This window comes from Solenopsis invicta, chromosome 1 (genome assembly GCF_016802725.1).
Source record: "Solenopsis invicta isolate M01_SB chromosome 1, UNIL_Sinv_3.0, whole genome shotgun sequence".
Taxonomy (NCBI): domain Eukaryota; kingdom Metazoa; phylum Arthropoda; class Insecta; order Hymenoptera; family Formicidae; genus Solenopsis; species Solenopsis invicta.
This window is the reverse complement of record NC_052664.1, coordinates 16,844,462-16,872,269: the sequence shown is the minus strand read 5'-3', so window position 1 is coordinate 16,872,269 and position 27,808 is coordinate 16,844,462. Positions and strand designations below refer to the sequence as shown.

General features: G+C 38.8%; 2 protein-coding genes across 2 annotated transcripts in view; both read left to right on the top strand.

The window, feature by feature from the left end:
- The window catches only part of LOC105195935 (mannosyl-oligosaccharide 1,2-alpha-mannosidase IA), a 693,708-nt gene that overhangs the window by 156,563 nt on the left and 509,337 nt on the right, over nt 1-27,808 (top strand). The window lies entirely within an intron of this gene.
- LOC113003296 (facilitated trehalose transporter Tret1-like) lies at nt 2,202-18,434 on the top strand. Its single transcript, XM_039455240.1, has one exon. The coding sequence runs from the start codon at nt 5,047-5,049 to the stop codon at nt 6,565-6,567; it is 1,521 nt and encodes a 506-aa protein (XP_039311174.1). The 5' UTR covers nt 2,202-5,046; the 3' UTR covers nt 6,568-18,434.

Genomic DNA, 27,808 nt, shown 5'->3' with positions numbered 1-27,808 from the left:
GCATAGTAGCAAATTTCTGCAAAATATTCTTTACTTCGTTATTAGCGAATTTCTTATTGCATAAAAATGCTCATCCTTGAGAGATTTCAGCGAGCGAGGTGATGAGATTATTCGTAAAACAATCATTTTGCCATCCGCTGGCACGGTTCGCATGTTGAGCATCGGTAATATATTGAATATTATTGCAAAGTGGTGGACGCGTTATGAATTCGCCGAGAGATTGGTAGCCCGAACAATAGCCGATCATTTTCCGCAACTGTTTAAATTAATTTGAAATTCTTTCAAAAATTTCAATGAGAATCGGATCTTTAGGCAACACGAAACGTGCAAAAATAAATCGCAAAATGTAAACGGTTTGCACGTTGAGCAATGTTTTTCTCGCATCAATCTGTTACGTTAAATCGTATTTATGTACATGAAGTACGAATTGTATTAATGTTTCACGTATATAAATGTTGATTTCCCTGCGGAGGAAAAAGGATTAACTTTTCATTTTATTTATGAACGGAGTCTACCCATAGCTTTCCAAATGTAATTTTTGCGCTAAATATACTGTTAAATGTTAAAAATATTGTAGTTTTATGACGTCGCGCATGTATTTTTAATTAAATGTACATTTAGCATGTGTGTGAATCGCCTATTTATAAAACGGTTCGGAATTGCGCGTCAAATAATAAAAATTTTATAACATTTTAATTATTCATTTCAACGGAAATTTTTCTGTAGTCTCATGACTTTTGTGATTTACGCTTCTAAACATTTTTTAATACTATTTTATGAGCCCCACGTCAATCTTGCATTTTTATTTTTGTTAAATTCTGTGATTTGTATTTCCTAATCGGTTAATCAGTCTTCACAGATTTCTACGTCGCATGTCTACTATAAAAGAGAGCATTCAAGCGAGAACTTACAAAGCGTACGATGTTTGACCGAAAAGGGTCTGAAAGCCTTTTTTTTTCTGCTCGCTACATCATGCCTCGGTATTTCCAAGGAAAGTTAGTATACCCGTTTTCGCGACCTTCGTCATTTGCTCCCTTCCTGCTGCCTCCCTCGCGTGGAAACTTTCCTCTCGGTCGTTCCAACAGAAGCAACCTTTTTTCTTCACCTGAAACCCCGAACAAATGCATCCCACGCGAGTTGTTTTTTCTCTGTTCCGAAACGCATCAATCTCTTTGCACAAGCGGGCCTATCCGCGTTTAACTACGATGGACAGGCCGGCTTCCTCGAAGCTTTTAGTCGTCAGGTGTGCTATGCGAATAGAATGTTTCGGACAGATGTTTGGTAATAGATAAATACATTAGCAAAATTAACACATTAACATATTTCTTAAAATAAAATTTTACATTAGATAAAAATTGATAATATTTTTGATTAATTATTCGCGTCACAAATTCGCGAACTATTAATTTTAAAGTTAAAATTCGTGTTTATATGAAATAAAAAGAATTTAATGACTTTTATATTATTCTTGTGATATCACTATTGTGTCATAATAAGCTCAAATAGTAGCAGGAAACATGTCATGGAAGTTTCATCGTTGCGAAAGGACGTGCTTTCGAAGCTAGCATCATTCCTCAAAAGCTCGTCAACATTCATCTACGACAGCCCTGGTCTTCCTACTCGACATGCACTCTCATAAGAGCATCCACCGTTAAATAAGTCTCTCTCTTGTATACGAGGTTGAGAAGAGACGAGTGAAACTTATATTAAACCTTAGAATTACCTGAGGTCTTTCAGAAATTTCTCCCGAGATTGCGCTTATAAATTTTCCACCAAATTTCGGCGCTTTCTAAGAAGCTGCCTTCGTAAACATTATATCGTAAAAATTATGCTGACGATATTGCATCTTCTCACGGTTTCCTGTTTATTTTATAGAAACGTTTAAATATTGCACACACACACACACACACACACACACACACACACACACACACACACACACACACACACACACACACACACACACACACACACACATACACACACACGCGCGCGCGCGCGCGCACACACGCGCGCGCACACACACACACACACACATATATATACACATATCATATTTAAATGTTTTTATTAAAATAAACAGTAAACTGTGAAAAGATTATTCAAAAAAGAAATGTTTAATTTTAAGGATATCAAAATGTTTTATTTCTGTCTCCGTTTTGTAAATATTATAGTTAAAAATGTTTTAGTTCTAGATTTAAAACACTGAAACATTTAAAGCCTGTAAAGGATTTTATTTTTATACATTTTAGTGTTTTATATTTATATAGGTACTGTTTAAAACAATAATATTTTTAAGCATTTAAAAAATGGAGACGGAAATAAAACATTTTAATATCTTAAAATTTAACACTTTTTTTTTAGTGATGCAATATCGTCAGCATAATTTGTACGATAAATAAAATCACTTCAATATTTCAAGACATATGTGTGTGTGTGTGTGTGCGTGCGTGCGTGCGTGCGTGCGTGCGTGCGTGCGTGCGTGCGTGTGTGTGTGTGTGTGTGTGTGTGTGTGTGTTTTGAAATATTTAAATGATGTTATTAGAATAAAATTTATGTTCATCTATAATACTAATTTACATTAACTTTCGTTGTTTTTATCATTGTCAAATGTTACGTTGTGCTCTCGTGAAACAGTGTTTTGACTCTCACTCTTTCTCGAATCCATCAAAAAGCATCTACAAATTCCTTGTTCTCCGTAGATCTCAACGAGTACTCTCGTAAAAGTGTTCGCTGTTAAACAAATCCTCCCTCTAATGTCGAAGTACAGGCTTTGCGGGGTAACGAGACTTTTGAGAGTCCTCGACATTAAAAGGCGTATCTCGTACGCGACGTGAGCCGAAGTAGATGAACAGCAGGTACATTGCGACAGAATATTTACCGTATATCAAAGAGTTAGAAATCCGCTAGTAGAATTGGCGGAAATTTGCCAGGTTCACTATTTGCCCGTCCGATCTCCTGATTTCTATTGGTTTACTGATTGCCTTCGCGTTGTGAGAATTTTAACTATCGACCCGTCCTGAAATACGTACGCGAAACTTACACGTAAAGTCTCAAACGAAGCCAATAGAAAGAAGATTTCTTTCTTCACTTCCGAGAAAATTAGATCACTCGCAGAAGTAATCTCTTTAAGGTTCTTTTTTCGTGTATCTTAACAAGTTAAAGACAAAAACAAATGCCAAAAATGTAAAAAGACGTTTTTCTTTTTTGCGCAGTTTTTTTTATACGTCTTTATTTCCCGGCCATTTCTGTAAAGGAGAGAGAATGGTATAAATCCACATTTTGCGCGGATAAGAATTATTTGAAATTAATGGCGGAAATTAGCAGCGAAAACGGTGCAAAAGCGTTTAATTACACCCGAAACACCAAAAACGTGTTAAATATCTCTCGCTTGGCATTACTGCTTTCCTCTCTAGCGGAGCCGTTAGTTTTTAATCGTCGGAACAAGCACACGATGCATTGTGGCACATCGATGCGTACTAGCCTGACTCTCATCCTCGTGCGGACGCGCGTATTCTCGCTCGCGGAAGATAAATAACGCGAAAATCGCATTTGGCTACCATCCAAAATACGAAACACCCCATCGCTCGTCGAGGGGTGCGTATTAAATTCACGGCTCTCAAATTCCCGCGGCCGCCACCCCGGATCATTTAAATCTCTTTTCAGCTAGTTAAAATACCACACGTATTTCGAGGCGCTGCGGGAAAATTATTTTATTCCATGGACGCGCGGAGGGAGATTGTACGGAAATTTCAGTTTCATTTTCATGCGTATATGCGTCACGCATGCGGCGCGTCTATAATTTTCTACGCGGCGAAACGATGGGCCGATTTAATTTCTTTTTTTTGTTTTATACCAGACATTTTAATTTGCCGTGTAAAAAGAATATGAAATTGGATTTGTGTAGTATCGCATGAACCGGATTTTTCGATTGCTCGGTGACAAGAAAATAAAATTGCACACTTCACAGATAATATAGAAGAGATTACATTCCTTTCTATTTTTTATTTATAACATTCGAGATTGTTGTTTTGTACGACGTGTAATACGATTAGTGCATGTTTATCCTACAAATTTTTATGACGTTTGCGAAAGTTTTCAGATGGATTTCAAATCTTATTGCGAATTTTATAAAATTACACGTCTTTATATCTTACTTATCTTGCTCTTCTTTTTCACCATTTCTATTTCAATATTAATTTTATATTAATTGCTGAGAAAATATACTAGCAGGCACTGAGTAGCTTTAAATCTTTGAAATGAAATTTCTATGATATTTAAAGCGTTTTAAAGAAGAAATTATATCTTATTAGTTCGTAAAAGGATGTAACATTATATGACACACAGCGGTATAACATGAAGTTTCTTCTCTTCATAGAAAACAGCGTGAAATTGAGATTTATATTTCGTATTTTCTTGTAAGAGTAAAAAAGGTCCAACGGCTTCTGTAGCAGTCTCAGATAATTAAACGACTTTCATTTAATAAGAAATCATTATTTTAATTATAACGTACTTAACATAATTATAGACACTATTTTCTAATAGCTGTCGACGTTTGTGCAACTACGGATTCTTATTTATTGGCTTTTTTTTTATAAATTTGTTGCCGTGCGTAAAGACTGGTTTTGTAGCCAGCAGTAGCTATAGCTGGCTACATATAATGGTAGATAAAGAATGGAGGGGATAAAATGCAATCAATCACGACTCGAGCACAAGTCCGGACAGATCGATTTTACGTACGTAGTCATATCGTCTTACGCGTAGATAATTTACAGAGCAGTCTATATTTATTGAATTCTGTGCTTATCTCAGTTGCAACACCGCTCAGCGTTTCTGTCAGCGATACTCTCATTCTATCGATCGAACGCGATTGTAATGTGTGTATTTTACGCCGAATTTCTTGAATTTAGAGAAATTTGTTGGAAAAACGAAGAGGTAGCGAACGAAATTTTATCGCAGCGTGGATAAATGTGTACTACAAACGGTAAACGGTGAACGGTTACTTCGTTTTTTTATCACGCTTCCGAGATTGTTGCTGGTACCGCAATGAAGATTAATGACAGTGTATCAGATATCAAAATCAAGTTGTATCTCAGGCAACTGCTGACAGCTTTGGGACCATTGATTGGAGTTTCCGTGTCCGGTATGTCAAACGGTTACAGCGCGATTCTTCTTCCGCAGCTAAAGACAGTTGCGATCAATGGCAGCGAATCTTTATTGGAATCTGCGGACGCGGATCATTTCGGAGTGCTCAGTATCGATCAAGAGTCGTGGATCGCGGCAGCTACGGTTCTACCGATAGCTCCGGGATGCTGGACCGGTGGATTCATGGCGGAAAAACTCGGCAGAAAGGTTTCAGTAATGCTACTGTGTCCTGTGTTTTTCGTCGGCTGGCTGATCATCGGTCTTGCCAATAGCGTAGAAGTTTTGATAGCAGGCAGACTACTCTGTGGGTATTGCGTCGGAATCCTAGCGCCAATACAACCGATTTACGTGAGTGAAACGAGTGACCCCCTGCTACGTGGCATTCTGCTGGGGGCAGTTGGCTTGACCCTCTCGGTCGGTATATTGGCGTGTCACGCGATGGGAACTTGGTTGCATTGGCGAACCACCGCGTATATCTGCGGCGTCTTGCCCGTAATCTGTTGGATCCTCTGTATCTATTCGCAAGAGAGTCCGCTGTGGTTGCTCAGCAAAGGCAAGATCGAGAAGGCGAAGCGCTCCTGGATATACCTCCGCGGTGAGGAATCGCTCGAGGAATTCTCTCTTTTAGAAGCCGCCAGGCTTGCCGAAATATCAGGAAGGAAAACCGGAAGACGACCGTTACTTCATTCGCTCAGGAAGACGTGGTCCTCGCGATATTTCTTGAGACCTTTCTTCATCGTTTGTCTGTACTTCTTTATTATGCAGTTCTCAGGTACTAACGTAATGACTTTCTACTGTGTCGAAATGTTAACGGACGTCTCGGGCCCGGCGTACGCTTATTTGATTACTCTGGTCATCGATACGGTTCGCTTGATATTCGCCGTTCTCGTGTGCATTCTTCTAAAAATATGCCGCAGGCGCACCTTAATGTTCATATCCGGCTACGGCGTAGCTATCACCATGCTATCTTTGAGTGCGTGCTTGACATTTGATATTGGAAGACCCTGGAGCCCCGTGATTCTACTCGTCACTTACGTCGGTCTGTTGCCATTGGGACTGATGTCCCTACCTTGGATGCTCTGCGGTGAAGTGTTCTCGAGCAAGTACCGTGGACTCGGTTCCGGATTAGCGTCCGGCTTCAATTTTACGTGCTTCTTCGTGGTGATCAAGACGATGCCGCTTATGGTGGAATTCATAAAGCCCGAAGGTACATTCACCGTTTACGGCTCCGTGGCGTTGATCGGGACTAGCGTTTTGTATTTTGTTCTTCCTGAAACCAAAAACAAGACCTTGCAAGAGATTCAGATGTATTTCGACAAAACGTCTCATACACCGAAAATACAAAGTGTGAACGTGCCATTGCACGAGTGCTGTTCTTCCGAGAAAAATAATGAAGTGGAAGAAGAAATGTTTAAGAAATGATGATCGTTTAATGATCAGAAATTATAGAGTATAACGCGTACCTTTTGTGAAAATATGTGAGTTTATTCTGTTAATTTGCATTATTTATGTACGACGTTAATAGAATTCGTAGATCTTATTTCAGTACAGAATTACTGTTTCTTTGGTCATTTTCATACAAGAAGTATGCATGATATAAAGTAAGTACGTCCGTGTCACACATCGCGTTTTCTCTTTCTATTGCTTTTGAAAAATTTACATAATTTGTAACTCGAGACTTGTTGAGATTACTGAACTTCAACTTGCGGCAGTGATGCATTTGACGGTAATGTGACTGGCACTACCGCAAGCAATTTCGCATTGCCGTAAGTGACGACGCGACGCATTCTTTGAGCGGATATATTTTGGTCGTACCGTAAAATTAACCGATGCGTTGAAATAATGACTCTGCGGCCGTCGGGACAGAGCGGCGAGAGCAATAGAAATTTAACTGCGAACCTTGCCAGTATGACGGACCGTAAAATTGCGTTCTCACGTGATTATTGCTCGGACCACTTACCGCAGCTGATGGAAATTACGGTCCGTCCCGGTGGTTCGCGTGACGTTTTGCGGACCGCGCAATGACTTAGGCGCGTACGCAAGTGAAATATGATGGCGGTGCTGTCGGGGTTATTAAAATGCGAGGAATCTTGATTCATTGCCCTTCGTCGAGATTTCAAGGCGATAAAGATAAAGATTGGTTCCGGTTTCCGGTTTGATAGACGTATCTGCTACCGCATTCGCGTAGATATTAAAGTTTCTCACTAGGAATGACACGTTTTCCACACTTTTAACTATCGTTGTTCTTTGCATCGCGTAGAAATTGTTATAAATTACATGTACGTTATAATTACCAATCGAATACGACAATGATGAATTTTACCTTGTCCTTGTATCGGATTAATTTTTACTTATCGTTTGTTACTTCACAGTAATTTGCAGATAGGTCTTTCAGATATCATTCCTTCCCTGTTGATACGATTTAAATCTCGAAGCATCAAAGGCAAGCGCAATAAAGAATCACGCTAAACTCCGCGATGGTTTTTCTCTTTTTAATTTCCCCAATCCTAACTCATTACCCTCTTTTCTTCAACCACGCTCTTACTCGGCTCGCCTCGCGTTGATTATCGCAAGCACGCAAAGCGGTCGTTATGTTATCCTTGCTTCTCTTTACTACGGCCATTTTCGATCGGTACTCTTCTTCGCGAAACTCAGTTCCCAGCGAAATATTCATCGAAAATCTCGCGGTGACAAAATTTCACTTATATCGCAGTTGCATGTGATTCTTTCTCTTTATCTTTTATCGCGTAGCCTTATATATTAAAACTTTGAACAACATGCGCTTATAATTAGCTATATCTCGGAGTGCTTACGAATAGTGGAAACGAGCACGTTTCTTCCGGGCCAAAGAATCTGACGGTTCGAAAGACGGTTCACAGATCGACAATGACTGGGAATGAAAAGTCGACGATATCAAACGTGATTTACGACGATAAGGACAATCTCGGCCCAATTTCCCACGCGCGACGTGCTCGAACTGCATATAATCTTCATGAATGCGTAATGACCCGTCGTGCGTCCTCTCCCGTGGCCCATTCAGGAAGGTCTCGTGTAATGGAGGGGAATAAAAACTAGGTGGTCCCTACGCGATAGCGCCGCGCCAATGGCGCTTTTTGCGTCAACGATGAAGCACTTCAGACTTCCCTCCGATCTATCGCTCTGAGAAGCTTAACGGTGGAAAATGCAGCCGAGCGAGAACGTTTAGCACTGTCGATTCAAAACGACATTCGTACGGATTTAGATCGAGTCTCTCTATAGTTCGCTGCATTATAAATATGTACCGCAGCTCAAGTGTAAAAGTATATTGATTATTGCAAGGTGTTACGTGAATTCTCTTGGCAGCCTTGTGTTCGATGGTGTTCGACGAATGATGGAAAAACTCACCGGATAAAATGTTCGTAAAAACAATAAAATTCGTTTCGAAAAGTGAAAGTGTTGACTCGGAGAACAAAATAAAATATTGCGAATTAGAGAATGTTTGTCTATTTACTATCGTTTTCGATACCAAACATCAAATATTGGGTTCGCAAATATAAGTCAAAACACATGTTACTAGTACCGAAAAGTGATTTTATTTTCTCACATCGCGGTCAAAAAAAATATATATATATAAAGTTGACCGAATATTTACAGCTTCAAATATTTCGAGCAATAATAATTTCGAGATGATTTTAACACGAAGCATCCGGTGTGATGGTAAAAACGAGGGTGATTCTGTAGCGAGTCCGCCGCTAAAATAAAAATGTAACGCACCGTAACTCACCCAGAAGCGCGCGTCGCGTGAGCTTTATATACTTCATAAACATTTCTCGTGGTTATTCTCGTCCGCTGTTCTGTGTTTGCGGTTCAGAAGTGACATCTTGTTCGACGTCGCGCGTTTGCCACGACGCAAAGCGAAGCGATTAGACAAGGATTACTTTTTCACCTTGGCACTTTTTCACCAATATGTGATTCCCGGTCACGTGAATGTAGATCACATACACGCAGTTACGAAAAATTTAGGCGTTTTCTATATCGCTCGACGCAATAAAGCGCAACTCCATTTGCATTAAATTTTTCAAATGCCGCTGTAAGCGGTACTTTTTATCGCGACATCGTGGTGTTGTACAGTCGCGTTGCTTAAAGCGTAACCGCTGTTTATGCATGTTTTTTTTTCCAAGGGATGTGCGCGTTGTCCGGCTTAATAAATCGTATTTGCGACCATTTGTAGCGCAATCCCTGTAATCGCGGGCTTCTTTTTGACATATGTTTCGCGCGGGGCTAATAAATTGAGATTACATGTGCCGGTTCTCCGCCCACAGCGCTATCTTTCGTACTTTACATGATTCTACAATCGTGAAATTCAGCGTTGCACAATTTGTCAATATGTATGAGCCGTGTCATTAATACTTTACGAAATTATTCAGTGCTCACGAAATGTTTTACGAGATGTTGAAGCTCAAGGAGGAGCATGAGTCGCGCGTCTGTCACTTCTGGCGAGTAACTCAAACTCTCCGATGTCATTAGAAAATTTATACGAGCTGAAGGACAGAACGTTGATTAAATCCGGGCTCGCAGCGGGGGTTCGCGACTCTCTGACAAAATTGAAGGAGCGATCTCCAGTCGCTGCGAGTAATCGCGGAACGAGGTGGTCTCTGTAAGAGAAAAAGAAAGTAGAACTTTATCAAGTCCTAGGAATCCACTGACAGCGGCGGGAAAAGAAAGTAATGGAAAGGTACCGGTTCGCACTTTGGAGCTAAGGAGCGGGAGATAAAGGCTGACCGGTTTATCTTTGAAACAGGAAGGACGTTATCCTGCATCGAGAGAGAGAGAGAGAGAGTTTTTGTTTTAAATTAAATTAAATCTTTATCGTCTGCCGTCTTCTGTGTTATTCAGTGTGACGTTTATCTTAACACTCCACAGCTTTTTGTGCTTATCTCCATTAGCAATTATATTTTGCAATTATTTTTTTTGCATTTCCGTTTTTTTTTTTTTTCATGAACGATGCGGCGTACTCTATTTCCAATTTGATTGGATTTTAAAAACGATAAATTCAATATTCTAACGCAATCGCCTCGGGAGGAGAGCAAACATATTTTTAAATATTTTTGAACACGAAAGAGAAATACAAATATTACATTGAAATGGAGATTGAAAGCGTAAGCGAAGCAGAAGGGAATAACAGATCTTTTATTAAAACAAGAAGACCAAAGTCGACAATTTATCCTGACATTGCTCAACGACAAGATCAACTCTACTTTCGACCGCTAACGAAAATGTCGTTCCTCGCATCAGTTCTGCTTAAGAGCCTGGCAGGGTGATAAAAACGAACTGGATTTTCCGAGACCTCTTTTCCTCCTTGTTCTTTTCTCTGCTCCCGTGCGGCGCCTGCGGTGGCAATAATTTGCAATTTTTGTGAAACGTATACGAAGCCGGAGGTAACGTCGGAATCGACTTTAGGAACAACACTCTGAAAGTTTCGTGGACCGTGATGATGCTGTTTGCCATAAAGTCACAAGTTAACCGGCAGGTAACAAAGTTGCCGGTGCTCTAAATATGACGGCAAAGTGGTGCAACTTTGTTGTATTGTTTTCTTTTAATAACGCTATTAACTTTTCTACGGTGTAGTATTTATAACAATCGCTTAACGTATCGTTAGTTTAATTTATAGGTTATTATAACTATATATCGATTATTTCTTTCTTTAAAAAACGTATTTATATATTTCTGTATTTTCTGTGCAACACACACATTTCTAATTTAATTGCAAAAACTAACGTTTAACAATTATAAAAATAAAATATAGAATAGAATATACTAAAAAAGAAGTGTTTAATTTTAAGATATTAAAACGTTTTACTTGTAAAGAAGAAGTTAGTTTTCCGTAATGTTCACTTCATTCTCTATACCAATACCGCCGCTTTGAACATTCACATTTATGCCTTACAATATGTTTGACAAACGCAACTGATAAATGCTCATTTGAATCATTTAATTAATGGACCTCGACTAACAAGCGAAACAGCTATTATATTTTGACATCCAAATTGGCAATAGTTATATTGTATGTAACGCGATCCACTTATTTTGCTGATAATTATTTTGTTATTGTATGGAACTCGGCTTACACCACGGATAACTATTTTATTATATTGAAAATAATCCATATTTTGGAACTAAAACGTCTATGTACGAGTATAACATCAGTTCTATGAAGAGTGCATTAATGCACGCGAATACCTTGCGTTTATTGTTTATTGGCATTACGTACTGTATATTTGTTTTACTTTTATCTTTGTTATTTAAATAGTTAAAAATGTTTTAGTTTTTAAGGGTATTTAAATTTAAATTATTTAAAGCTTGTTAAAGATTTCGGTTTTATTGTTCTAATGTTTAAAATTTATTTAACGTTGCGCCGTCGTTTACAAATAAAACATTTCACAATTTAAACTTGAGTATTTATAAAACGGATGTAGAAATAAAACATTTTAATGTCTTAAAATTAAACACTTCTTCCTTTGAGCGTAATTTTGAGTGTAAGTAATTAATTAGATTTTAGTTGAGAACATATATATGAATTACTTTAACGTAATCTCGTTTCTTCGCAAAATTCGAACGTCGTTTTCCAAGAATTAGCACTAATGATCTTGGTGCTCTTTTTAGCGTCACGTGCCTAGTGAAATTTTAAGTCCAATGCGCGAAAGGAAAACGTCCGCCTTTACGGGCCGAAATCACGCGAACAAAAGTCCATCATTGATCGTAGAATCGTCGCTGAGAAAGCCCGGGACAGGAAATGATGTTCGCTCGCAATCGCTTGAAACTTCATGAAATTCTATTTCGAAGTTGAAACTACATTCGGTCCTGAGCCTCAGCTTTGCATAAAATGATAGCATCTATATCGCTAGGGATATCAACGCTTCTCCAACACTTGATGACGTTTGATTATAAAATGATCAGATATTGCTTTGTTTGTGACTTTTGTTGACAATTTCCTCGAATGTTTAATACGTTTGAAAATTTCCTCTATCTGACAATTTTATTCACAGGCTGATATAAACATGGTTTCGCTAATTCAGGAAAAGTTGTTTATGAGATTTATTGTATAAGGTGCCTGTACCCTATATGGTCTATTTTAGCTTTGTGATGTTTTCTAATTTTTTTATGAATCCAAAATTGAAAACTGATGGCCAGATTTAATGCAGGAAACATTTATAAACATTAATTTAAAGAATTAGAAAAAGTTAAAAAATATATTTAAAATTACACGAATCAAGAAACATTGTTCTCAGCAAGATTTTGCTCTAATAATACCATATACTGGCTCTTTCTTAATTTAAATTGTATTAAATTAAAATATAGGGCAATTTTAAATTTTAAATATTTACATGGGTGTAACGAAAGAGTATCATTTCAGAAAGAGTATCATTTTTATAATGGGTATATGTATGTACTCAGTATGGCCTAATTATGTGTTTTCTCTTTTTCATAAAATGTTAGAAAAATAAAAAATAAAATAATCCAATGCTACTTTCATAAGTTTATAAGTTTATTGACATTGACATGTTTATTGGCATATTGAAATATAAGAGTACATAAAGAACTATTTTTATCAATAATTCATTGACAGATTAACTAAACACTGATCTATCTTAATTTTTTTCACTTAAGATTATAACTTATGAGTCTTACAATTTGTTTAGTAGATGAGTTAGACTTTATGATTTAGAGTAATAAAAGTATCGAAAAACCATTACTGTCTCATTATAAATTTAGGTTGGCCATATTGGTTTTGACTTAAAGAATTTTCTTTGGTAAACAGATCATTGTGACGAAAATACACATTAAATACAGCATTGTGAAGTACAAATATAGAGCTACTAATAATATGAACTACAGAAATTAACCATCATCTGGTAGTTACAGAAAAGTAATTTGTTATACAATATTTGATCGTGAGAAACACATACGAAAATTTTGATGAAAATACTTTCGACCTCATATTGCGTCAACAACGCAATCCACGAACTGAGCAGTCTACTGTTGCAAACAAGTCACGTTGACAGCCTGTATTACACATTAGCGTGTTTTGTTCAATTCACCATGAAACTACGTAGAAACAGCATGCCATATTGAGTACTAGGTTCTATATTGGACAGTTATTTTACTTGAAGTAATATAAAAATATAGAGTAACGCGATATATATGCCGTTTTTATTAAAAACTTAATTTACCATTATTTGCTAGGTTTAAAATAAATAAAAACTTTACTGGTACTACGTACTACTATGAAAAAAATTTTTTAATGAATTTTATATATGAAAGGAAAAAACTTTTTAAAACCCTTGAATTTTTGCCGTATATTAAAAGGGATGGGATATAACATGTAACCTTTCTTGAGTAGGGCAATCAAGCTGAACAAAGAATACAAGCACTTATATTTTGCTATACGCTATCTTTTACTATCTCTCTTCACTTATGTATCATGAAATGAGCTTTTTACTGGATTACTTTCTTTCTCTTTCTCTCTCTCTCTCTCTCTCTCTTAAGTGAGAGTAATCATTTTAGATAGGTTATATAATATCGCTGCACGATAATGATAAATTCAACTTACAATGATTTTGTTAATTTTAACGATAAAAAACTAAAATTTAGACGGTTGCTGGCAAATTATTCTTTCATTCCTTTTATTTTTTCTAACTTCTACGATGTAAATCCTTGCGCGGCGTAAATACCAGAGTTATTCTAGATCTTATAATTTTGAAACAACATTGCGATATCTTTTTCTAAACATGAAAAAAGAATATCGCGCTCAGGTAAATAAAGAATAATTAATCTCGTAGAAAACAACAAGTGATGTGGCGCAAGCTGAATAGATAATGGACATAGTTATAATCAATTTTATTCACGTTTAACTTACGGAGGAGTGCAGAAAAATTAGCAAATTTCAGAAGCTTGTTTTAATACGTTAACTTGTACAGCCAGTAATATATAGTGAGCATTATAGTTCATATTTCATATTGTATCTTCCTCGCGTGCACACTTCCTTCAGAATACGCGCTCATAAACTTTCTTCCGATCATTAATAAGAAAATAAATGTTTTGAAATGACGAAAAATAAAGAAAATATAACTAAAGTCGAGACGAAGGACGAGAAAATCACGTGAAATAATTTGTGGTCTTCTTCCTTGGTACAGCCTGCACGGAAATAGGAAAAGACAGTATATAGGTAAGCCCCTAAAAAAAAAGGAAGCATTCTGAATGCGAGTTAAACTCCTGAGAATTTATCGTTGATACCTTTTCGCACCGTCCCAAAACCGCGTGATCGCAGGCGGATTTTTATAGCGACGGAAAACAAAGAGTTTTAGCTCGCGACGCTGCAGATAAGCGAGCTGTGGCCAGACGAGGCTGGAATCTGGAGCATAAACCGCGTACGTGTATCTACGTCCGGTACCTTAAGGCGCTTTCTCGCGATGTTTTACGAGCAGTCGTGTGTCATTGCTACCGTCGCCCGGACAGTCTTTCCCTCACATAACGTACGTACCACGTAACAGTGTTTCACGATCGTGTTTCGTAGCGTCTTCGGTTTACCGAGAAGGTGATGTATCAAGGAGAAACACCGGGGTTCAACTAAACGACGGCTTAAACCACCAAGAGACTTATTCGGTCTGTCATCCATTACACGAGTCAGGCGAAAATTGTATGCGAGAGAGAGCTCTAATGTTACTTTTGTTTCATATTCTTAGACCCTTGAATCGAATAAAGAAAAAAATCAGTACATTACGAGTGTTCTTTGACCGGTCGAAATTAGCGGCGGATATACATGAGCCGTACTCCTTTGTAAATCCTGTCAAATGCACTCTGCGTTGGATAACACGCTGATCGGGTTTGCTTAAGAAGAAAAGTGGATTTCGAAACGACAGTAGGTGACACCGAGGATGGAGAAGAGCCGCGTTATTCTTCTTGGCATGCAGATCAGGCACGTACCAGGAAGCATTGTGCTCAGCTTTATCTCTGCCTAGAAGGGTTTGGTCCTGAATATAAGATTCTCTAATACATTTTTATCGCAGATGAGGCGACTGGTATATACGATACCTACGCGCACCGTGCTTCCTTTTCAGCAAGGCATTCTGTCGTGATTTACACTAAGAGGGTCGATCGCGTATCGATTCGCGTGGAACTCCTTGTATTCTTAATGGTCAACATCGTTTACGAGGAAAGTATTACAAATCGCTTCTTGATAAGGAATCAATAAACGGATATTACGTACAACGCACACATACATTCTGCTTATTAAAAATATATTGAAAATTTTACTCCCCTGTATAATGCACACGTTTGCTATTCCATCACGTTCAGAAATAATGAAATTTTTAAAAGCATTTAATTACGCGGATATATTTGCCAAATGAGATTTACTTTTATATTTATCATTAATACCTTTTACCGGTCGTTACGCGAAATTTTTAATACGTTAAATTTTTACTTGCGAATACGAAGTAATGTCAATTTTGTTTTGCTTATTTGGTTATTGCATATATCAAAATTTATGTCGATTAAACAGATCGAGAAATTAATAATGTTTTTTATATAAAATTAATTCATTTCTGTTGCAAATCGGCGCAAAATAGTGATCGCGAAAGTATCGCGCTACTTTCGATTCATTATGCGTTATTCCTCTTTAATTATTGATTACTGCTAATTATCAGCTATCAAATTCGAGCGGTTGAATCAGATCGGTAAAGCAAAGGAAATCGTCTAAGAAGTGGCGAGACGGAGATAGCCATGGGAAATTACAGCGGCGTGTTCCTAGTTGAATATCAATGTCCTCGGAAGTATAGGAGCGGCGTTCACTCGCAATTGCAGTAATCTCCTGGTAATTGCCTCCGCAACCGTACCCAGATATAGCTACAGTCAGAACCCTTAAATTTCTGCTTGAAATTCGCAAAGGGCTTGCCTCTTTCCGTCAATATTGAAATCTGTTTGCTGAACAGTTTTTAATGTTTTTACGGTTATGATGGTTTGTTCCACTTTTGAGATTTTGAAACGCTTACGTATAATCTTCGTTTAATTGAACTTTTCGTTGCAGCGGTAATTACTGTCCCTGGATTTTGCAAAAAGAATTCGATAAAAATCAAACGGTTTTTAAACGAATGATTTTCTGAAGAACTCTCTACTTCAGATTTGAACAATAAGTAATCCTGAAACGGAATGTGAACTGATTTTCGACACGATGACTCCGAATCGTCGAAATCGTGTCGACGTCACTGAAAGTCGTTGTCCGATCCGTGCATGTGCATGGAAACTTGCATTTACACGAGATGCATCTAGACGAGGAACCGTGGTGGAGAACTCTCCGACCAACTCTCATTGTTAGTCGGCAAACGTACGCGCCAAGAAACACGAGGAGCCGAGACACGGATGAGAGCGACGAAGACTTCGATCGAGTTAATTCCCATAGCTGTTTAATCGATGATCTTAACAAACCACCTTTGCATTTCGATTACATCATCATCATCGTTGTGCCTTATCGCTTCATTTTATTTATTTAATAACTCTGTATTAAAAAAATCTTTTTTTTTCTTTTTTTTCTTTTCTCTTTAAATTTCTTGAAATAAATTAGATTGTAAAGTTGACTATTGTAAAAGGAGAAAGTAAATTTTTTTTTAATTTTAATGAAAATTTATATCTTTTTCTTTAAAAGCACAGTTTTTTTTAAATAATAGTTTTATAAAGAGAAATTGAAAGGATGGGGCATCCAAATATCGCGTTGTCCAAAAATGAGGAATAAAAGTGTTAAATGGAAAGAAAGAAAGAAGCACGAGAGTAGTATGCAATGCTATTTGGATTGTTAGACAAATTGGCAAGCTATTATTTTGCTATATACACAGCAGCAATGCAACGCCGGGAAAGCGATATACCCGAAATTCAAAGCGATACCGTCTACCGTGTCTCGATATCGTGTGCATCGGCACGCCACTCGGAAGTTTCATTCCCCGATTAAAACCAACGCGATAGCGGGGCACGCGGTTCTTCTTATACCATCGTTTACCCGGTGGGAAAGCTTTCTCCCTCGACATGCCCTTCTAGACAATGGGAATATGAATAATCGCCGGACAATTCTCTTTGCTATCTCTGGCACTAGCGCGTATTCACAACCGATATCCACCGATAAATCACGCAAACGAGAGTTGTAGCCTCTTCGTGCGTCGCCTTCGCACAAAAGCGTCGCGGATGTACAAGCTATTGGTATAATGTCTCTTGTGAGTCTATTTCGTAACGTCCTACGTTACATCTCCGCTGACATGATTTGCGTTATTCCAGTAATGTACTCCTCTCGACGATTGCACTCTGTAAGTTATGTTCATGTATTGTCTATCCTTCAGACGTCTCTGGAAGCATAAGGACCAAAGTAGTCGACGTGTCTGATACAAATAGGAGAGAAGTGAAAGTTGTCTTGATCAATCCTTTCAGTTAATCTTTGAGTAGGTAGGTGGTCAAAAATTACGTAAATAGATGGGTGGGCTGCTGACAACACTCCAAATGTCATATTTTTCATTAGTATATTATTTAAATTTACATTAATTAAACCTTTAGGAGATAGAGGAACGTAAAAAAGATGAACTTTGAGACTCGTGGACAATACTTTCTATTTTTCTTTTCTAAGAACAAGGTTTCAAATCCTAGATTTCTTCGTTGCCTAGGGTGCTGCGGCCATCCCATCTACCCACTTAAATGTCCTTTACATCGACAATGCGGATGTAATATTGTGCGGATCGCAGAAGAGGGTCAAGGAAAAAGAGAGAGAGGAGGGGACTTTCTACAACCCTTCCTCGTGTTCGAGAAGAAAATGAACGTAAATGTAAACGTAATACGGCGCCACTCTCGCGTTTACTTGTTCTGGCAAATGGGAATGAAACTACCGCGTTATCGTACACGTGCCGATGACTACGCTACTCTACTGGCGACCGAGCGGACGCATGCCTGACCTGTCCGGGTTGGCTTTACGAGGCGGCTTTGTCGTGCCGAAGATAATCCGGGTATTGTCGGCCTGTTGATGTCCGCGGTGCTGGACTGCGCCGGCATCATTGTCGTGCGTTGCCTTTGTGCTCAACCGGCGATTTTAAGCCGGTTATGACGCCGTGCTTGCCGTCTCGCTGACGCGTGGAGAATACCACCGATTTCGCGTGCACATGATCGCGCACACGTACAGGGCAGCGCATTTGCCATCGCAAAAAGACCGCCGCGGTTATGAGACTCAATTATCGTCTCGCGACTGGACATTTCCTGTCCTCGAAGCTGTTTTTTTTTTTTTTTTTTGAAATTGCTACATTTGTAATAAACCATAAAAAAAGTCTTACACGCAAGCTTCAATGAGGAAAATTTGTCGCGTCTTTATTCATGTTATAAAATGAGGAAAAAAACTTATCGAGATTTATTATGAGCAGATTTAATCATCAATTTATGATTATTTTTTATAAATGAATTTATTGCATTCAAACTTCTGTTCAAATTATTTGTGGTAATCACCATTTTATTTTACATGTATTTTTTGTTCAATTTAACATTTATTTTCTGTCTGTTAATTACGCGAATAGATGAACAGGAGAAAATGTAATAGGGAAAATTTGCTTAAATTCTGTCATATGTGTAAATTCGATTTAAAAATGTTGATCACCTTGGCAGTATAAAATATGGACAATAGTCGGTCATATGATGCTATAACAAGATGATTATGCAGCAGTTCCGTTGAAAAGCAATGAAGAAGTTAGTTTTTCTTTGCACTTTCCACTTAAATACTGTTGTCATAAGATTGAAATCCATTAATCAGTTTTGTCAAAATATTTTTTTATTTATTTGTCAATACTTTTCTTACAGCGATTATATGGTTGCATCGTATTATTTTACTTTTAAAGTTTCGTATACGTTCAAATGTACCCATGAAGACTGATTGATTTTGTACTAGCACTAAGAAGAAATAGCTTGCTAAGCTTGCTAAAAATCTTAGTAAAAAGATACAGAATAATTCTAAAAGAAAATTACTGAAGTACTGAAAATAAGAAGAAGAACAAACGAAAGGAAAAATTGATATTGTTCTTTATGATTGTAAAAGCTGATCTCAAAGTACGATTTAAGATCAGTCTCATTCAAATTAAAGCCATTGTTTCTAAATTTTTTATAAGATTGTTTTTCAAAATTACATATTCATTATTTTCTTACGTTCGAGTTTACGAGACTGTCAGATTTATAAATAAAGAGGTGATTATCACATCTTGTTTTATTATTTATCACACGTTCTCTACCATATTTTCTTGAGTGGTACGATTTTATCTTATATGTACGTGATTTCTGGAAGCCGTACAGTAATCGCTCATTAACAAATCGGATTTAAAGCGTTTACGTGCGACGCGAAGGGGTTTCCTCGCTTTTCTGAATCGGATCGCATAATTCCCGATCGTCACCGCGCGTTATCGGTCGATCGTGGAATATTTTGTGGCACTTTACGGCTCTCAAAGCGCCTTTCAACGCGCACGTCGTCGAGTGGCGCGCGCGATGAACAACATGGTGATTTTCACACAATCGTTCCCGGAACACGAGCGCCTATCGCCGATCACTGACATTAGTAGGCCGTGAATCAATTTGATAAACCGTTCGCACGTGTTCCGGCCGATTTAGTTTATCGCCGCGTATAATCGCGCTTTCGCCGATCGCGCGGCCCAGCGCGCAGAACGCTCGCTTTTCACCACATAGAGATTACGTGATCATCCTGACGGTAATGCCCAATCCGTTTACGCCTTGCATCTAATATGGCGTAAGTATTGGAAATAACGTTCATTTACGTCTATCTTGAAAGCTCTCTCGTTTCGTTGCTAGATTTACAAGCGTGCAACGTCCGTCTTCCGTTTCCATGAATCGAACTTCGGCATTAGATGCGTCGATATTCTTATCGCGCATAACACTCGGAAATAATTTGTCAACACATTTTATAGGGAAGATAAAATTATCGATATGTTGATTATTAATAACTTAAGATTTGAATAAATTTGTCTTAATTAAACTCTTTCTTACGGGTAGAATGCTTTTCCTCAAATGGATTCGTAAAAGAGACAGCGCGAGACTCATCTCTATTCGTTATATTTCTTTCCTTTCCTAAAAATAAATTTACTTTACGATATATTTGTTTATTCTTGAATAAATTTGACACGTATCCTTTATCTCTTCTCTTCGGTAAACGTTCAATCATCTGCCTGCTGTTCGCTCGCGGTGAATTCAAGCCGTCCACAAATCCGCACCGGAACTCCAAATATATCCAGAATCCAGCACCGAGCGGGGAAACCTTTGTAGCCAGTTCGGTTGAACCAACTTTTCCCCGCCGCAAGTAAATACGTCTACGACGTTCGCGACCACAATCGGCCTCTGTATATCTACATATACACGCGTACATCTATACCAGTCCGCGAATCTGCCCGCTCGCCGAAAAAGAGATTACGACTTATACATGTACACACACACACATACACACACATATACGCACGCGCATACATGTATATGTGTATCTAAACACATGCGCATACACACATCTAGGCACCTGTGTAAGTATATATTCAAAGCGCGCGGCGTATCGAAATTTTTCCGCGTAAGCGGATTAACCGCCGACGGAAAAGGCGGAATATATACCCGCAACTCCCCCGCTTCGATACGACCGTATAGCGAATGGGATCTCATTCAATCCCGTGTGGAATTCGAGCCCTGCGCAATCTGAAATGCGATCGAACGTCGGAAGCTTAATATCTTTTGCCACCCTACTTCTTGTCCATGTCTCGCCACTCTTTCTCTCTCTCTCTCTCTCTCTCTCTCTCTCTCTCTCTCTCTCTTCGTATGTGGATCTCCTCGAAAAATGGATAAGTCGTACATAAGAAAGAAAGAAACACCGAGGAAAGATGAGGGATCTGCCATTGAGAAGGAGGGAGAAGGAGCAGATTAGAAATCTTTTTCCATCAGGATTTGATATTTTAGAGTTAAGCTCAGGATTTAGCTCCGTATTGTCAGCTTAACTACGAAATTGTTTTGTAATTTGTTTTGTAGCAGCTGTGCGAATATTTCTGATCACATTGAGATATATTCGCGTATTTTTTCTTTTTTTTACTGCTAAAATACAGAGAACGAAGAGAACCGAATACAATCTGAAACCAGTTACCGTTAAAACCTTCGATTTACCTATTCCGAAGGTTCTTACCTCTCTTGTTTTTTCTTAAGATTGAGAATTGTAAATTACACATTTCGTAGAAAAAGTTCAGAAAAATCAACGCGAAAAAGCTGTTCGAAGATGGAAAGAACTACGCGACACATATTTTGACGTTACGAGAATCCTCATAACTTTACAGTAGATTGAAATTCCTATTCTGTGAAAGGTACTACGGTTGTTGCGAGCAGTCTGCTGCAGCGCACAAACGCACTCACACACACACACACACATACGTAGAAGTTCTCAAATGGAGTCCCCCTTATAACAATTTTTTGGTGGAATGCGGTAATTATATGGTGTCCATGAAAGCTCACGAAAATTCCGACGGAATGTTAGAATGCAGTTTGCGGTGGTTGCACGTAAAAATAATTTGTAGTAAATAGGTAGTTTTACATTTTTTCGGGCGAAGGATAAAAATGAGGTTCACGAACTCGAGGCTACTTGGTCGTTTTACGCGCAAACGCGGTTTGTCCACTCTTTTCTTGAAGAGGACCCACGAAAACCGCCTGGAGCAGTCCGCAGGTGCAATTAGATGCGGCAATAAGATAGCCATTAATAGCCGCCATGACGTCGCGTAATTATAGTGATCGCGCAGAGTAGAGTCATAACCGCGCCGAAGCCGGTTCGTCGAAAGTTACGCTGCCAGGGGGCGGCTAGGGGGATCGCTGTATAAAAATCCGCACGACACTAACACACTGTCCAAAGTCGCAATTGTTCGCAAACGAAAATATAGTGTACACACAACGCGCCTGTGCACTTTTATTTTTATCAGGAAATGTGTGTGTCTCAGTGTAAAATCAAACATTTTTTTTTTTTTTTTCGAGATTATATCTCGTTCTATGTTGTATAATATAGTAATCTCTGCACATATATGCACTTCTTTTTTCGAGTTATATAACTCACGCGAAAATGTGCATTAACATACTCTAGTGCGATGACATCCGTTCGACCTAACGAACTGCTTAGCCGTACTCGTGTTTTCTAGCTCACGGCAAACTCGGAAAATTTGTCGTTTCAGCATCGAGCTGTGAAAATCAAGCGAGTTTAAATTAGAACGTTTGCACGATCCTTGCAGAATTCTGTACATGATATCGCGGAGGCAGTGGTTGTCTATCGGAAAACGTCAGGTGATCTTTCGCGCGTAAAAGTTGTGTCAGCGCCTCTCTTTCTTCCGTCGAAGTGGCCTCTCTACGCGCAAGAACCTCTGCTCTTTTGGTCGGCCTTTCTATCTAAAGGTATTTCCGCTGCTGCGCCATATTATTTATTGTATGTACGAAATTCTTTTCAAAGCCGAGAGTCTCGAAAGACTCTTCTCCATTTTCCGGCCGCGTTATTGAATTCGCCCTTGTGCACTCCACGAGAAAACACGCACACGCTCCGCCGAGCGTGTGTGGAAAACGCACAGGCGTGTCTTCCATCTCGCGCTTGGTTATCAAACATTCCAGGACGTCGACGAGCTCTGAATCCATTTTGCATCGCATCTTCTTCTCGATATAATCGTTCTATTGTTCGAAAGAAGTGCTCTGAAATTATAATAAAGTTAGGCCTCGCGCGCAATGGAGGAATATTAGATATTAGGAATGGGAATTAGAATTTTAGAATCAGAGTTTTTTTTTGTATGCGAACATTATAGATAAATAATAATTGTGTCGCGTCTTGTGCGATACACGTACGTATCTTACGTCTCACGTTAATGTGAAGAAATCGATATATTACAGTGCGAAACTCTAGAAGATACTCTAGCTGAACGCGAGGGACGTGCCGCGCGATAAATTTTTCAAAAAACAGCGGCGCAACCCGGAGAATCCTTTGCCGCTAGCCAGTCAAGTTTTCATAATTCCCGGCAGCTCTTCCTTCCGCGATAAATCCTAAAGAAGAGTCCCGGGCTCTCGTGTGCTGCTGAAAAGAATAGTCGTCCGCGAGGGGGTCGTTTCCTGTCCTCTCACGAAAAAGATAATGCTGCTTTAGCTCCGGAACACCCGGGCAGGCGCGTTGGGGGTGTTTCATTACTTTTTCGCGGCTCATTGTTCCAAAGCAGCGTGGAAAACGCGTCCGGTGCCCCGCTTTCTCTCATTCGCGCAGCCGGCCGCTTACATCTCAGCGATATAACTCAAAACCAGAGTTTAATCCAGCTTCCTAGAGACTGGTAGCCGACTGGACAAAGTTATTAGTCGCATCGACGCGCACGGCGAACTCACGACTCGCATTCAACGTCTGGGATTAGCCGCTTTGTATGCCGAATCTGGCGCCTGCTAACTCGGCGCGGCGTAACAATGAAATTTCGCTGGTGCTGGAGCTGGAAATCCGAAGGAATGCGACTCGCTCGAGAATTGGGCTAATTCTCCAAGCGCGAAACCTGATATGGCTGGCGTCAAAGTGGCACGACGATATAACTATGCCGATCTAGAAAGGAATCTACTCTTCGATACGTCGTCGTCGTCGTCGCCGTTGCCGTCGCCTCGCTACGTATCTTCGAATCATGATTGATTCTCTGTCAGATTACGCAAACGAGTTTTTTTCTTGAAAGGATATCAAGCATCGTCTGTCACGCTTCCGATTTTTCCTCGATCGTGAGTTTAAATAGAGAGGCTCCGCTTTATCGCAGAGACCAAGTCATCTCCCCCCAACATCTCAAATTTGAGCAGGGCGGAATACGATCTACGGGCAATGCGTCCCTCGGGCCGGTCGATTTGCATTTTTCCCGGCTGCACGTTCGCCAACGGGCAGGAAGGGAAAGAGAAATGGGAGGCAGGTATTCCGATATCTTCCATTTCGTTTCCAATCGAGGGATTGCAATAAGAGAAGTCGCCGTCACTGCTGCTTCTTCGGGTAAGCAAGTCGTCGCGCTGTGCGACCGTGCTTTCGCTATAGAGCACAGCGCTGCTGCTCGAAGACATACGGGAAAATGCAAGATGCCTTGTGGGAGGGACCACGGCGAGTTACTCTAATCGAATGTAAATGTTGCGGAAAACCGAAGCTCCTTATCCGGTACGGAACCGCTTGAGAGCGATATCGCGGTCTCTGAACAATTTCGTCGACAAGTAAGAGGCAAATGCGCTCTGCATGTATGCAATCCAGAATCAGACTTCAAAATCACATTTTCTTCATCATTTCGTTAGAATTATTTTACGTATTGCCTTTATTATCGTATGTTCTTCAGCGTGGAGATTATTATAGATTTGGAGCTCTCATGGTATATAAAAATCTTTGGATCATTTTTACGAGAGATCAGCGATAAAGACGTTCTTCTTAAATTTTCTACGAAGGATTGTATCGACGGAATTTTAGAAATTTTATAATGCGCTCTTTTGTTTTTTATCTTTTTTTTTAAATATTTTTTCTCATAATAATAGACAGAGATTCTTCCTGTAGGAATCACATTAATTTAGCTGGATTGCAATTGCTTGACGTGTCCTGCATCGTTGCTCTAATTTTCAGTCTACCCTTCACGCCATAGGCGTTGTTCTATAGTAAACATCATCCCATTGGAAACCGCAAACATTTACTCCTACGGGATACACCCTGCGTCTCTTCTACTCGTTGCCTTTGGGCTTTGCGTGTACAAGCTGCTTTGTACCCATGGAAAACTGTCACAATAATGTCACGTTGAAAATTATTTTATTATTATTATTATACATGTTGCTTTGGCTCTTTGATATATAAATGAAAAACAGATATTTTAAAAGAAATTCGAAACACACGAGAGAGAGAAATGTAAATTGAGATATTTCTTTGCTTGTAAAGGGTTGATAATGTACTTAAACTTGATTACAAGAATAGAGAGAAAATTAAATGACAAGCTTGAAAATACTTGTGACAAACAACTGAATAGTAACTCATTATACACGTTTAGAACAAAGAAAGTAATTATACAACTATGTTCATGTGCGTATGCATGCATATGATTATAAAATATGACACAGTAAAGCGAAAGAAATGAACGTTACAGCGTTCTACTTACAATATATGTTTTTCACGATCGTCAATCACTTTGATAGCATCGTATTTTTACAAGAAATAAATTTTATATCATTCTTTCAGTTATGTTATATATATATATATATATATATATATATACACATTCTTTTTTTTTACTAACTTCAATCTAAACCGCAAATGAAAAATGCAAGAATTCACGCACGAAATAAGATTTTTTAAAAAAACAACTGAAACAATTTTTGGTGTATTGTATCATCTTTTTACACTTTTGAGCTTCATCTATCAATATTTTAATAGTATTGATTCTTCATGTAGTTTTATTTCTTATTTTTTACTTTTATACTTCTTTCGCTTTATTTGCTTTTTTCTTATCGGATTTTTTCTTGTTATATTTTTCGACGTTTGAAGGTAATTAAGGTCATATATGTCAGAATAATATATACGATATTTTTCAGTAAAAAGACGTAAGCGAAAAACATACAGAATATTTAATAAAAGAATTAATAGTAAACTTAGTACGCACATAAATATGTATATGTAAAATACACACAATTTTTAACTTTAAATCAGTCATATTTCTTTTAAAACATTTACTGCATTATAAAACTTGTAGTACATAAAGTTTCATTTTATACGATTTATTGACAAAGTTACGCGCACTCAATATATAGCAGAGTAATAACAGTAGATAATTTTATCAGCAGACCGTGATTAAGTAAATATCGTCGAAGGAAAAGCGTTTATGATCTCGCTTACGGCTAGCCATCAGACACTTATATCACGTTACACGATAGTCTAGGTGGATTCAAAATGATTTATGTCCTTGAGCAAATTAAAAATATTACGTGCCGAAAGTTAATGTTGGAAATAAAATTTACAGTTTATATTAAAGCGTTAAAATGCTCATCGTTAAAATATCAACTTTTTTTTTGACATTTCTGCTTTTTGATTGATTAATTGAGATTCGGTGCGCAATGATCGCGGAGAAAAGGAAATCTAATCGAGACGTTTAATCCTCTGCCACAGTAGAATCGTCAATTCGTGTACGTGAACCGACTCTGACGAGTTAATGTCGTCTGGCGATCGATTCTGTTCCTCCGGGAAAATCCGAGACGCTTAATTGGAACCTGCGCTTCTTCGAGATGATCAGAGGTAGAAGGCTCCGCGAGACAGACAGGAGAGGAAATCTCCGTTTTAAAAAGATCTCAGCAGCGTGCAAATTTATCTTTCTCTTGAATTAGTACATAAATAAAGACATTATTATTCATAGAGTTTTCAATCGCACCGTGATAACGGGAAATCCGTTTAATGCCTTTTCACAGATTCCTTTCAGACGAACTTGCGGAACAAGGACCAAAGAGATCCTTACTGCACTATTATATATCGCGATTCATCCGCCGTCGTACTTCAGACACTCGATGTCCTCGCTTTTAGTTTTTATATCATGATAAAACTGTGAAAGCCGTGGAAGCGCGTTTCATCACGCTGTCCAAACCAATGTCATTAATCTTTTGCAAGCTTGAGATGAAAGGTATGACATATAGTTCAGGTTTTTTGATGCCGTTGTACAGTAATTAGTTGTGCTATCAATTATAAATATATACGTCCCAACACGTATGTTACAGTTATTTAGACCTGTTCGTGTAAGAAATGCATGTATCTTTGTTTTTCGAAATTCAATTCAATTACGAAGAACCACATGTTGTACAAAATGTTCTTATTCCTCGCTGATACCAATATTGGACTTTGATATTTAAAATGTATTTGATAGCAAGATTCAATTATCCCGTACATTGCTTCCAACTGGAGAGTACAGTCTGAAAACGGCCGTTCTGCTAATTGAGAGATCTTGAAGCTGAATTCACGTTACCCATCGGAGAACCAACTAAATCAACCGAATCGATCGACACGACGAGCGATGTTCGCGCCAAGTTTTTGCACCCCTCCTTGCAGGAGTCAGCATTTCACAGCGGGACGGAAGAAGAGGCATGGAACGAGAGGGAAAGAGAGGAGGACGACGTCGTTTGGTAGATGTCCATTGTCCTGCGGGAGCATTTACATTACACCTGAAAATTGACTCGTGCTCGAAGAGTCACGATTTCGTTTCCAACCTCATGCTACCTGGGCCTTCTTTCCTCAGCTAGCCGTTTCCGAGAGCGTCTTCGGATTCGTGAGGCTGCAGAATCCGTGGAGAAAGGACAAGCAGATGCGCAAGAAAGAGGTGCGAGGCGAGGTGAGAAGAAGAAAGAAGAGATTCTTGTTCCGCGATATCGCAGAGGGCCACGACCCTGCCGCCTATTTGTTATTGTAATCTGCATCACTATGGATGAGACACGGGTAATGGGATCTTGGGATTTGCCGGGCGAGAGGAAGATGGGAGAAAGGGACCTTTTCTGTTCGGCACTTCGTAACCAGCACGCGAGTACTTTCGAGGCGATCAGATTGTAATATTATACGCATCGATTGCAATATTAAACGCATCGAGGAGGAAAGAGTCTTGAA